At 39.8% G+C, this 12515-nt stretch overlaps 1 protein-coding gene across 1 annotated transcript; it reads left to right on the top strand.

Moving 5' to 3' along the window:
• Positions 1–7251: 7251 nt before the first annotated feature.
• On the top strand, positions 7252–9849 carry RNASE10 (ribonuclease A family member 10 (inactive)). The gene is made up of 2 exons (XM_037128622.2): positions 7252–7480; positions 8723–9849. The coding sequence occupies exon 2, from the start codon at positions 8728–8730 to the stop codon at positions 9376–9378; it is 651 nt and encodes a 216-aa protein (XP_036984517.1). The 5' UTR covers positions 7252–7480; positions 8723–8727; the 3' UTR covers positions 9379–9849.
• Positions 9850–12515: the final 2666 nt, after the last annotated feature.

Genomic DNA, 12515 nt, shown 5'->3' with positions numbered 1-12515 from the left:
GTCTGTGAGGGGTCACCACCAAAGTTTCCTCCAGTTTGCAAGAGCATGGTGCGCTTGTGGCTACCCACGACTACTCTGGACACCGCTTGGGCTCCACTTCCAGTAACAGCTCCTGTGGAAGTGCCGAGTGCCCTGGGGAAGCCATCCCTCAGCACCCTGTCTCCCCAGGGCTGACCCGGGCAAGCTTCTTTTTTAGGAAGTCCACTCGCCAGTTCATGGACATCATGTTGGAATACCCAGTGTTCTCGAAATTCCCGCAGGCCTCCAGCAGCGTGATTACCCGTGTGTTGGCTCCGGAAGCCACAAGGAAACTACCTGGTGCCCAGCCCGGCAAAGTCAACATCTGACCTCCATCCTAAGAGACTGCCAGCAGCCACCAGACTTCGAGAGGTGCTAGGCTCTTTTGAGCCCCTCCCCACCCCTCCTTAATACCCTCTTCCCCTCACCTTACCTAGCAGAGGAGGCAGGCCTGCAGCAAGCAGAAGCAGCTGGGTTCATTTATGTCAAACCAGCAAAACACCAAAAAGAAAGTTGAGAGAGCCCCACGTGTGCCTTCCTGAAATCCCATAACCATGGGCCTTGCACCAAGTGGAAAATAAAAAACAAACAGCCAGCATCCCTGAAAAAGAAAAAGAAACTCAGTTCAGTCCGGAAGGACAAAAGCAGAAGGGTGACACCGTTGGTGTGGCCTGATGCAGTTACAGCAAGAGTGTTGATTTGCCATACAGACCTCCCGAAGTCTCCTTTGTGAATCTAGAGCCATTTATTACTGACAAGTCCACAGAATTAACTTCTTTCTGAAAGTTTTCTTAAGAAATATCAGACTGGCCATTTTTCCCCAAAGTCCCTATTATTTGCTATCTTGAATATAGAGAAACCAAGCCAAACAAACCCTTTTCACCCGATTTTACCCATAATAACTATAAATTTGGGTAAATACCTTTCTTCTAAAAATCTCCACAATTTCATAAAGTTTCTGACCTGCCAGGCAGTGATCTTCTTCACCTCCTGCAGAGCTGAGATGCCATAAGCTGAGTCCTAGGCAAGTTTTTCTGAGAGGACTTTGTAGGAATTGGTTCATTTTAATGGGTTGGATAAGCATTAATTCTCAAAAATGACATTCTGGGCAAGACTTTGGTTACATTACTGATTTTTCCATTATATCCTGGTAAAAATGAGGACAAGCAAGTCTTGGTAAGAGTTTCTAAATTCTTGGCTGGGTGGTGTGGGTCAGTGAGAATCAGATATCATTTCAAATGTTTATTCCAGTTGAAAAAAAAGAATCTAGTAATTTGTTATGAATTACAGAGAGTTTAAGAAGAAAAAACATCTTTTTCTGTATATTCAGAATAGACTGCTAGAACAACATTAATATTAAAATAGAAAATTAAAACAATACTCCAAAGAACAATAAATTTTCCTTTTCAGTTCAGTTAATCCTATAGAACTAATTCTTGTTCTGCTGGCCCCTGACTTAGCAATTTCATGAACCATCTGCTTTTTTGATGAAAAAGAGTTGTGAAGTCCATTGGTTTGGTTCGAAAGTTGTCTAAGTGATGTTAACTCAAAGCCTGTCCTTAAGAGTCTATGCTTCAAAGCATTAATAGTTTGCAGTATCTGGTACAGTTCTTTTTCATGAGGCTGCGAGACTGCCCGTTGTTGAAGACACACAAATTCTGGCCTGTAAGTTATAGCAGAGACTTTAGGCAAATGTTAGAGTGAAACAAAAACTGTGTGTAAGTGACAGAGTCTTAAAATGCCCAGGATTAACTTATATCTGGTAAGTTTCAAATGTGAAAGGTAATGAAGATTCATAAGAATAATACAACTTATGGGGAAATTTAGTTGTTTCTTTGGCATGCAAAACCATCTACTGAAGCCATTTCAAAAATATTTTTAGACAAAACATCTTTAAAGATAATTATTAAGCCTATTTCAAAGAAGAAGTCAGTGAACATTACACTGAGTCATAAAAATAGAGGATCATAACTGTTTTAGAGCATGCCATCCATCTTTCCTATTAGAGGGGTAGGCTGTGAGGAGACAGAGAACTTGGCAAAGGGATTAATAGGTAAGAAGTGATTTGGGGTATCTCCTTCCACAGACTTTGTTGGTTCTGAAAGTTCCTGAAGAGTGGGATGGTTGTGGTCTGTTTTATTCATCATATGTTATTTATAAAACTCCTCCAACTTTAGAAACTGCCAAAATCACTGAGTTAGAAAGAACAAGACATAGTGTGATAACTCTCCCAAGAGGGTCACCTAACAGATGGACCCAGGGCTATGCAGGGCCTGAACAAGTAAGACTCCAAATAGGGGAACTGTGGTGATCAGAAAGGGTACATAAAGATTATTAACAGTGAAAGATCTGGCAGAGATAGGAAGGGTTGAGTTCTGTGGATTGTTCCAGGTTTGTGTGAGTTCATTATACAAATAAAGAATTGTTATGATTCTTTTTAAAAAATTATATTTTCTTATTATGCTATTACAATTGTCCCAATTTTTCTTCCTTTGTCCCCCGTCCACCCAGCAGCCCCCACTCTTAGGCAAACCCCGCACCATTGTTCATGTTCATGGGCCGTGCATATAAGTTCTTTGGCTACTCCATTTCCTATACTGCACTTTATAACCCCATGGCTATTCTGTGACTACTTATTTGTACTTCTTAATCCCCTCACCTCTTTATTCATTCCCCTACAACCCCTCCCATCTGGCAACCATCAAAATGCTCTCTATATCCATGATTCTGTATCTGTTCTTCTTGTTTGCTTAGTTTGTTGATTAATTCAATCGTTGAAAGATATGCATTTGTTTCCATTTCATTGTTCAGAATTTTGATCTTCTTATTCTTAAATAAGTCCCCTTAACATTTCATATAATAACAGTTTTGTGATGATGAACTCTTTTATTTATTTATTTTTCTTGTCAGGGAAGAACTTTATTTGCCTTCCAATTCTAAATGACATCTTTGCTGGGTAGAGTAATCTTGCCTGTATTTCCCTGTGTTCATGACTTTGAATATTTCTTGCCAATCCCTTCTAGCCTGCAAAGTTTCTTTTGAGAAATCAGCTGACAGTCTTATGGCATTTTACCTGCAGGTAACTAACTGCTTTTCTCTAGCTGTTTTTAAGATTCTCTCTGTATCTTTAAACATTGGCATTTTACTTATGATGTGTCTTAGAATGGGCATTATTGCATCCATGTTGTTTGGGACTCTCTATGCTTCCTGGACTTGCATGTCTATTTCCTTCACCAAATTAGGGATGTTTTCTGTCATTATTTTTTCAAATAGATTTCCAACTTCTTGCTCTTTCTTTTCTCCTCCTGGTACTGCTATGATGCAGATGTTGGACCTCTTAAAGTTCTCCCAGAGGCTTCTTATATTATCTTCATTTTTTTAATTATTTTTTCTTCTTGTTCTGATTGGTTGTTTTTGGATTCCTTATGTTCCAAATTATTGACATGATTCTTGGCTTCATCTGTTCTACTATTGTTTCCCTGTAAACTGTTCTTTATTTCAATTAGTGTGTCCTTTGTGTCTGACTGGACATTTTTATGCTGTTGAGGTAGTCACTAAGTTCCTTGAGCATCCTTATAACCAGCGTTTTGAACTCTGCATCTGATAAATTGCTTATCTCCATTTTGTTTAGTTCTTCTTCTGGAGTATTTAAAATTTTTTAAATTTAATCTTTATTGTATTTTTTTCCATTACCATTTAGTCCATCTCTGGAGTTTTGATTTATTGTTTCATTTGGGCCATGTTTCTTTGTCATTTCATTTTGGCAGCCTTCCTGTGTTTGTTTCTCAGTATTAGATAGAGCTATTATGACTCTATCTTGGTATCATGGCCTAACTTAGTAGGTGTTCTGTAGAGCCCAATGGCACAGCCTCCCTGTCACCTGAGCTGGGTACTAAAGCTGTGCCCTTCATGTGGGCTTAGTACACTCTTGGAGTTGAGCCTTGGTTACTGTTGGTAGGTCAATGGGAGGGATTTGCTCAGGCCAGTCAGCTGCAAGGACTGGTTGTGACCACTAACCACCAACCTCTGCCCTCAGTGGAGGTACAGCTGTCCAGGGGCAGGGTGATGATGATTGGACATGCTCTGTACCTGTCCACTGGGTACACAGGCCCTGTGGTTTCCTGTGTGGTGAAGGCCAAGGTCAGCCCCAACCTGCATTATGCCTAGGACCACCCTGCCTGAGCTATAAAGCAATATGAGAAGTCTGCTACTTGTGCTGGGCTTGGAGATTCCCAGGTAAAGCCAATATGTAAATCTAGGCTGGTTGCCGCTAGTGCTACACCTGGGGCCACTTAGCAACAGGTATGGGGGTTGGGGACTCAGTGAGGCCAGCTGTTACTTGTTTGAAAGGATTTAGGAAGTTGTGAAGCATGAGCCAAGACCAGCCTTTCATACAGAAAAGCCACTGTTAACAGCTGTATTTTGGGTGGGACAGAGCTTCAGGAGATCTCCAGGGTGGGGCACACAGTATTAGCTAGCTTGATGGAGTCTCAGATATGGCACCTGCCTGCTTTCTCTGTGGTTCTAGCCACCTTTCTGTCTGGGAGAAAGCTGTCGCCCAGCTCTCACCTTGATGCTGGAGGAACAACATTTCACTGGTACCTTTCAAGCTGCTACCCAGGTGCTAGAGCTCGGAGGGAGTGATTCTAAGTAAGTTAGTGTGCAGGTTCTTTAACAGAAACTGCTTGGGACTCCAGTAGTTTCTTCCACTGACTCCATCCCTACTGGGTTTTGCAGCCAGAAGTTATGGGGACTTATATGCCTGGCACTGAAATCCTGGGCTACAGGGCCTGGTGTGGGGCTGGGACTCCTTGCTCCCAAGATATCCCTCCAGAATTTTTATCCACCACGCATGGATGTGGGACCCACCCATTCCACATCTTTGCCCCTCCTGACAGTCTGGATGTGGTTTCTTTCATTCTGTAGTTGTCAGTCTTCCCTTAAACTCAATTTCTGACAGTTCTGAGTGATGGTTGTTCTTTATTTTAGTTGTAATTTTGATGTAGTTGTGCAAGGAGGTGAACTGTGTTTACCTGTGCTGCCATCTTGGCTAAAAGTGTGTCATGATTTTTAATAAAAGCTGAAAATATCTATACTATTTATAGGATGACTGTACCATTTTACATTCCCAACAGTAATGTATGAGAGACTCAGTCTCTCTGTATCCTTGCCCATGTTAGATACTGTCACTATTTTTATTATTTTTATATAAGACATTCTAACAAATGTTGTGATATCTCTGGTGTTCTTCCTCTGAAGTCTTGTCCCCTCTTATGTTCTGCCCTGTGAACTCTACTTGTATTGGTGTCCTTGAACTCCTAATCTATCTTCTCAACTTAGGGAGACAGACTGACTCCGCCTGGGTTCTCCTTCTCTTGCCACATGGCCTAGAAGCTCCATGGAGTTTGTTTCTCATCTCTTGGTGATCACTGTCCATCACTGTCTGTTTTCCAAAGTTTTGAAATCTGTTGCTTCATATAAGTTGTTCATTTTTATAGGGTTTTCAGGGAAATTCCAGTTGCTGTTGTTCTACTTTGCCTATAAATGCAAGTCCATTTTAGATTAATTTACAATGAGAAATAGTGCTTATGCTTAGAATCTAAGTCTTAAATGGATTCATTGTCAATTTTCTAATCAGAGTATCTGTTCTATCTCTATCTCTGTATCTATATAACTAATATCTGTCTATCTACCTATCACCATGCATTTTGCTTAACTAGAATTCAGGAGTTCTACTATTAGAATTATTATTACTTATATATAGCATCTGAGATATTAACCTTTTTGAGTCACTTCTTTTATTTGTAAAATGAAACATCAGTCTATATGAGCCTTAATTCCTATGCTGAGATTCTAGGATGTTATTTGACTTATTCTAGAAGAAATGAAAGTGTTGGTAGCTGCTGTCTTAGTATGTGCTATTTTTAAAAAGTAAAATGACATTGATAGAATAATGGGCATGTGTCAGTAATTGCTGTATAATAGCAATAACAATAACAACAATAGCTAAAACATTTATCTTTTTGCATGCAGTATCTTATATAATATTAACAACATCCCTATGAAATATTACTCAAATTTGGAAGATGAGGATAATCTGGCCATAAGAGGAAAAAACAAAAATAAAAACCTACCCAGTCTAAAGGTTATACTTAGAACACACACAGAGGTCCTTTCTTCATAGTTAATAAAGGGGTACTTTCAAACAATCCATAATAGGAACAAAACTACCATAATTATAAAGAGATAGGTGATGCATGCAGTTGAATATATTATCCCTGCTGATTTTAGGCAGCTACTGGGCTCGGCAGAGGATTCTTTATTTCCTTCTCACATTGCAAATAGACCTTACCAGAATGGGTGGGCAAAATGGGCACCGAAGAGGAACAGCACAAGCAAATTGTGAGAGTGAAATGCTGTAAATGCCTTGTATGAAGTAAGTGCCCAATATTGATAGTTGTTTTTGCTATTATTGTTGTAAATGATCAATATCAGCACTGCAAATGATCAGCCTGGTAGACTTTGCAGATCACAAAAGAAGTTCCTAAACCACCATTAGAAAACCCCTCCGTGAATGACAAGGTGAAACATCCTCCTGTAAGGGGCTTATTTATGTTTAGAGAGGGTTAGTATAGTGCTCTAATAATTTCCAGAATGCTTTTAAAATATTATCTTATGATGTCACTTTTAATTAAAGTGACTAAAGTCAACATTGTAACTTCCCAGTTTTACTCACCCAGGCATTAGGGACCGATAGTGATGCTGCTGCTTTGAATGTTCTCTTATCCAGGGCTATATCATCAGCTCTGGAAAATCTAAATAGACTGATGGGAATGGGGTTACTGGCTGAGGGTTAGAAAGAGGGAGAGTGGGAAGCTGAAAGGTATGTAAAAATTCATGATTGATTTATACTCCAAATATTCTAAAACAACAAAATAGCCATTTTGGAGAGATGACCCAAATAAAGGCCAAAAATCTTGATGTTCCAGTAATGATAGGAAAGGGTTAAAGGAAGTACATGTGAAGAATATAAGGAAATGACTTGGTTTGAAATTCATGGGCAAGATCCGGGTGCTATGAGCCTCAGAAGAGTGGGTGCAACTAAGGAATGGAACAAGTTATTGACAAAGTCAAATCGCAGTTTCCCAGGCTTGAGACACTTCCTGTCTTGGATGCCTGGGTCTGTCTCAATGTCCAAATAGCCTTACTTCAAAGTGTTTGTGGGAGCAGAAAGGAGACTTGGCTGAGTGTGTTTATTCAGTCCTGGGTTGGGGAAGTGAGAAGGGAGTGGGCTAAGGAAGAAGTCTGGGTTTAAAAGCACATGCATGGACCACAAGGTGGTAATCATTTTTCTGAAGACCAAACTCCAGGGCACTTCTCCAAGAGAAGGAAACCCTGGGAGGGAAGAACTTGTTCAACAAGAAGAAACAAGAATCTTTAAAGCTACTTAAGTTTGTAGTAGGTAAGTCACAGTGATTTTGGAAGCTCCAGGGAACATGGACTGTTGTTTCTTTTTAAAAAAGCTAAAAATTTTTTGAGATATTTTTAACTTTAAAGAGAAATTACAATAATAATATAAGGAACTCCTGAATACCCTTTATCCAGGTACATTATTTTTAACCCCCCTTCTTTAATAGTTTTATTTCTTTCTCTCTAAACATACATGTACATACATACATATAATCTATGTTTTGAACGATTTGGAGTTTGAGAATAGTCTGCATATGCCATGTTCCTCAGCTCCTTCATAATTCAGGGTTCATTTTCTAAGAATAATTATATTCTCTTAAGTAATCATAGTACAACTTTCAAATTCAGTATATCAAACATTGGTATATTTCTACCTATTCAACAGACTACAGTAATTTTTTTTCCTGGTAAAGAAGGTCTCTCTGATAGGGGCTGAGACTGGCTCAGTAGGAAAAAAGATGCAAGACCCTTCACTCAGCTTTCATTAGCATCTTTATTTGTAGAACCCCAGTAAGTCAGTTATTGGGTTTTCTTTGGTTTCATTCTTATTCCATTCTTTTCTAAAAGCACAAAACTGAGTACAAAATACCAAGTGCTAAGAGGGCTTTAGTAGTAGAAGGGATCTGGTATGTATGACAAGGGTCCTAAGATGCGAAACTGAGCATCTCCCCCTTCACCTCCTACCTCCCTGCCTAGCCTCAGCTTAGGAGCCAGAATGGACTATGGTACTTTTTCTATTCCCTTTAAACTTTTTTGGGGGGAAGAGTGGGTAGCAAGGAGAGTTATAAAGACTTCAGTATGCAAAAATATATTTGGGATAAAAAACAAAGGGATGGTCTTCTGTGGTAATTCTAGTCCTTCACTGAGAATAAGGCTATCTGTAAGAATTTCTCTTAAGGGAAGTGTGACATTGTGCTTGTTCATGTTCTCAACCAGTCTCTTGGGTTATTGGAACTAATTTCTGTTTAAGAGTCAGTTGATTTCAACTTTCCCCCACTGTTGCCCCACTTATGAGTCAATTTCAGAACTGCTTCCCCTCATCCTTCCCATTCTGCAAGATCCACACGTTATTACACAGCAATGGGGAATGTGGTGGGGACGGATAGGAGGTGTCTTGAGGGGGATGGGGTAAGGGAGAGGAAACCCCAAAGGCTATGCTGTCAGGGTTTAAGGAGTCTACTAGAGCCAAGTTTCATCTCAAAGTCATTCCTTTCTTTTCCTTCCTGTTCCCCAGGAAAAATGAAGCTGACTCTGGTACAAATATTTTTTGTGTTGTTGCTGCTGTTGCTGGGCTTGGGGATGGGCCTGGGGTTGGGGCTTCGGATGGCTGCAGCAGTCCTGGAAGACAGTGATGAATCACTGAGTGAATTTTGGTCCAGTGACTCACAGGACAAGGACAAGGCTACTAAGGAGGCAGAAGGCACCCGGACAACAGAAACCCTGCTGCTTAGCAACAAAGGGGTGGTACAGCCTGGCTGGCCAGAAGACACCATCCTCAATGAAGATGAAGTTGGAGGAAACAAGATGCTCAGAGCGGAGGCTCTCTTTCAGAGCAACAAAGACTATCCCAGGCTTGATCTGATGGCCCGGGAATGCAATGCCTTGATGGCACACAAGATGAAGGAACACAATCACACATGCATAACCCAGTACACGTTCATCCATGAGGAGCTGGATACAGTCAGAGCTGTCTGTAATGGTCCTGTTGTTGCCTGTGAGCTCCAGGGAGGCCAGTGTCACAAAAGCTCCCGTCCTTTTGATTTGACACTTTGCAAGTTATCCCAACCAGGCCAACTCACTCCTCACTGCAACTACCTAACTTTCATTTTTGAAAAGTTCATTATTATATCCTGTAATGACATGAAGCTCCAGGAATCATCTGGAAAATGAAACAACTTTCCTCTTCTTTTTCTTCACCTTCTCCTCTTCCTCTTTCTTATAATGTTTTCTTCCTCCTGGGTTTTCTAAAAAAATGTTTCTGGGAAGAGAGGCTGATTTATTCTTTATCATTCCCCCATGAAAATACAATTCTTCTTTGCCCAAGGGTTCCCCTAACTTGCATTTTGTTCCAGTTATTAGAAGTGGCAGAAGAGGTTAATGATATCTAGATTCTCTAGGTTCTTCCTCTCTCAGATCCTATCTCCTGCCCTGGAAAATTAGTGCAGAACTGCTCTAGGCTCTCCCATGGCCCTGGTCATTAGTCTGTTCTCTGGTCTGTTTGTCTTTGTCTGTGGACTATAAAAGGAATGCATCCTTCACCCACATCCTTTCCTGCTACCCACCCTGAGCCTTTAGGACAGTAAACCTCCTGGACTTTCCACATAACACTTCTCTGCTGCGGATGCAAATTAAAGTAATTAAATCTCTGACTGCATCTGGAAAACCATATGGAATGGGTTTCTTTTCTTTTTTTAAATTGAATTAAGGTGACACTGTTTAACAAAATTATACAGGTTTCAGGTGTGCAATTTCACAACCCATCATCTGTACACTGTATTGTGTGTTCACCACCCCAAGCGGAAGGAATGGGTTTCTTTCCTGAGTCTGAATATAAGGCCTAGATTTAGGGATTTATGGGTCTCTTGGTAAGGATCTATGGTCTTGCAAATGAAGACAGAACTTGTGCTGGGGAAGAACAGCCCTCTTTTTCTTGAAGCTTCTCTACTTTTTTCTCTTTCCTCCATCTTTTAGCACCTCTCCATGTTGCTCCTTTTTTCCCCTCTCTTTCCTCCTTTTCCTCACTTTTTGGACCCTCCCTATTCTTTCTCTAAATCCTTGAGAAATTCAGTCAGCCAACACTGTTTGCTTGTGCAATGCCAGGTAAGAAGATGTTGGTCACATGGTCAAAGAGTCTGTCATACCTGGTTGGAGGGAAAGGTGGCTGAAGAGACTTGTTAGGGTGGTTGGTGATGTGGGCCATGAAAGAATTTACAAAGAGAAGAAAGTATAGAGAATAAAGTTTTTATTCACTCTCCAAGAAAGGAGATGGGCATGGTGTGGAGAGATACACCAGCATTAAGGGGTGGGAGCTTTGAGTTTTTATTGGATTATAATTGGGTTAAAAAGGGGTGGGGTTGCTGTTGTGTGGCCTCTGGGCTGTTTGGCCTTTATAATACAAGGCTTCAGTTTGCTCCAATGTTATCATCCACCTGTGGCTGTAAGGAGCTGTTAGTTCTGTTTTTGCTTCCAGTAATTTCCAGTCCTGGGGACAAGCTCAGAAGAGTAAATGACAGTAATGTTCACCAAGGTCATAGGCCAGCTATGCAAATGGTGCCACAATAACAAATGGAGCTGACTTCATCCTTCCATTCCCCGCTCTGGTTTTAAAATGAATTTATTCTTGATGACCTGGCCTGGTTCCTACTTTGGGAAGCAGGGATGAAGGTCTCTTCTTCCATAACTACTCCAGGTGGGTTAGGAATGTAGAGCTGTCCCTGCCTGTGGGTCTGGGTATGGGTCATGAAGGAGAAGAGGGTGGAAATGGTCAGTTCAAACAGCAAGAGCTATGGCTGGAGGCCATTTGTGGAGAGAATCTTTCAGAGCCTGGACACTCCATTGAATGAAGGATATGAGATATTTGAGGAGACATGGCCTAAAAATAATAATAAAGAAAAAGGCTACTATAGGTCCTAGGAAGGGAATTAGTCAGGAAAACCAAGGCCAGATATTGAACTTAATATCCCCCAAAAGGAGAGGCAGAGTAGTAGGTGAATTTTGTATGGCTGACACTGCATCAGCAGTTCTCAATAATTTCAAGTCAAAGGATGAAAGGAAGAAAGGAAACATTAGCTTGGAAGAAAACAAGAAAAATTAGGATTCAATCAGTTTGTGGATGACAATTGGACATTGTGATTTCCATTGAAAGACAATTTCTCTCCCTAAAATCACCCTCATTTTATCAAAGAGACTCTGTGTAAGTCCAGCTTCAATTTGACCTGATTATTTGCACAAATGCAAGAACAGTAGTTCATCAAATAGACTCTTTCAAATTTGCTTTGCTGGATTTTTTTAATAGTTTATTTTTTTACAAGGAACCTTCAGATTGAGCTTTAGTCAGCCTTTCAGGGCAAAGAAGCCTAGCCATTCAGTTGCCATCTGGCTTTGCCTGAAATACCTATTAGTTCAATTTGATTCCTCAAGTTCTTGAGGTCTCCAAAATGTCTTGAGTTTCCCTTATTATCATCTGTCAGGGAAGTGACCTTTGTTCCTTACCTAGAAAGACTGTCAGAAACCATGTGACAAAGCAAGATACCAGATCATTTCTCAAAAGGACTTTTGATAGCTTCAAAAGTCAATCTTAATTCCTTAAGGATTTCTGGTGACATCCAGAGTTCAGGCATGACTCTTTCAATCATGACATTCCCAACAAAGACTTGGTTAATAAAACCACTTTTGCAAACTGTGCTAATATAAATAGAACAGATTCTTTTTGGATTTGGGCAAACAAAAAATTTTCATGAAAATACTACTTACCTATTAAGAGTTGCCAAATTCTGGAGGGATTAGTAGGGAGAAAAATATAAATGTTTCAGTATTGCTTATGAGGGTATACTTTACAAATTGTTCTAGGGGAAGAGTTTCCTTATATATGGAAAACAAAAAGATTTAAAATTAGCAATAGTTTGAACCAAGTCATAATAATAACAATTATCTTTAGTTCATTTAGCCCCTATTACCAATATTGTTTGTCTTGGTTATTTGCCAGTATTTTCATGAATTCAGTTATTCTGAGGGTTCTATAAATATTCATTTGCTTCAAAGATATGACCTACTTAGATACCTGTAATTTAGAGTAAGTTAGAGTCCTTTTAATGAACCTATTCAAAGATACATTTGCAAATGCATTAGAATAAGATAGCAACTGTACAAGATCAAATTTAAAATGACATGGTTGTAGATTTGATAAAAATTTACTTGATAAAGAACTTTTCCTTTTTGTAAAGTATAATGTTTGAAGATAACTATTTCTTGATAAGTAAAAGTTACTATTAAATGACATAAAAGAACAGTATAAAGCCCATATTTTT

This window comes from Artibeus jamaicensis, unplaced genomic scaffold, assembly GCF_021234435.1.
Source record: "Artibeus jamaicensis isolate MK-2021 breed Jamaican fruit bat unplaced genomic scaffold, CSHL_Jam_final scaffold_854, whole genome shotgun sequence".
Lineage (NCBI taxonomy): Eukaryota > Metazoa > Chordata > Mammalia > Chiroptera > Phyllostomidae > Artibeus > Artibeus jamaicensis.
The sequence above is the reverse complement of the archived record's forward strand: the minus strand, read 5'-3'. Positions and strand labels throughout refer to the sequence as shown.

Excerpts from the sequence above, each read along its gene's own strand:
- RNASE10 (XM_037128622.2), top strand. The coding sequence starts at position 8,728 with ATGAAGCTGACTCTGGTACAAATATTTTTTGTGTTGTTGCTGCTGTTG.